The following is a 1,102-nucleotide window of genomic DNA, read 5'->3' as shown; positions in this document are numbered from 1 at the left end:
GGTGGTCAGGGGCGGCCACTGCACTCCAGTCTGGGCGACAGAGTGAGGCTCCAACTCAAAAAAAAAAAAAAGAAAGAAAAAAGAAAGGGTTCTACTACTGAGAGAATAAAAAACATTCATTGCGGTTCAACCCATAATTTCTTTTTTTTTTTTTTTTGAGTTGTAGTCTCACTCTTTGTCACCCAGGCTGGAGTGCAGTGGCATACTCACAGCCACCGCAGACTTGATCTGCTGGGCTCAGGTGATCTTTCCATCTCAGCCTTCCAAGTAGCTGGAACTACAGATGCACACCACCATGCCTGGCTATCAACCCATAATTTAAAAATAAAATACACCAAGGCTTAGCAGGGTAAAGTGAGTTAGCTTCTACTTTTAGATCTGCTACAACTATGCTGACTGGCCAAATCTCCTGACTCCACTCCAACATTATGCTCAGATCATAATGTCTTCTGACATGACAAGTTGTAACAATATTTTCAGTAAGGTGAATATTTAGTAAACTCATTCAAAGGCAAACATCTGACATGGCAAATAATACTCACCATACTTTTATGGATGGTCATACACATAATCATGTCTTTGTGTCCTCCATAAACTTGCAATCGATCATGGGACTTAGCAAAAGAAAAAAAAAAGAGAATTACGTTATTTATACCTGTGTTTCATAAGCATAGACCTTGAGGACCTTTGGCAGATTTAAAACTATCCTGAGCCACTAACTTAAAGAGTCAGTGTCATTCTATCAGATGCAACAGAAACAGTCTAATGGCTTAAGTCTCACTCCCTACTCAAATCATTTTACAAAAAAGATACCTGCACATGCATGGTTGTTGTAGCTCTATTCACAATAACAAAAACATGGAACCACCCATGCTGCCCATCAAAGCTGGACTGGATTAAAAAAATGTGGTACATATACACAATGGAATATCATGCAGCCATAAAGGACAAACATGGACTTCGCAGTAACCTGGATGGATTTAGAGACTATCAGTGAGCTAACACAGAAAGAACAGAGTACCATATGTTCTCACTCATAAGCGGACCTTGAACGATTATCATAATACTATAAGAAAGGGATTGGCAGTAGTGGGAAACTGCC

The 1,102-nt window shown here is 39.7% G+C and overlaps 1 protein-coding gene across 4 annotated transcripts in view; it reads right to left on the bottom strand.

The window, feature by feature from the left end:
• Positions 1-1,102, bottom strand: part of ZNF106 (zinc finger protein 106) — a 58,395-nt gene that overhangs the window by 3,260 nt on the left and 54,033 nt on the right. For all 4 annotated transcript variants that reach the window (XM_008059343.2, XM_008059351.2, XM_021712970.1 and 1 more), the window contains one exon: positions 543-614. In XM_008059343.2, coding sequence (XP_008057534.1) covers positions 543-614 — 72 coding nt within the window. The remainder of the gene's footprint in view (positions 1-542; positions 615-1,102) is intronic.

Source organism: Carlito syrichta, unplaced genomic scaffold (genome assembly GCF_000164805.1).
Source record: "Carlito syrichta isolate Samal-C Ts95f unplaced genomic scaffold, Tarsius_syrichta-2.0.1 Scaffold91562, whole genome shotgun sequence".
In the NCBI taxonomy this organism is placed as follows: domain Eukaryota; kingdom Metazoa; phylum Chordata; class Mammalia; order Primates; family Tarsiidae; genus Carlito; species Carlito syrichta.
This window is presented reverse-complemented; position numbering and strand designations above follow the sequence as displayed.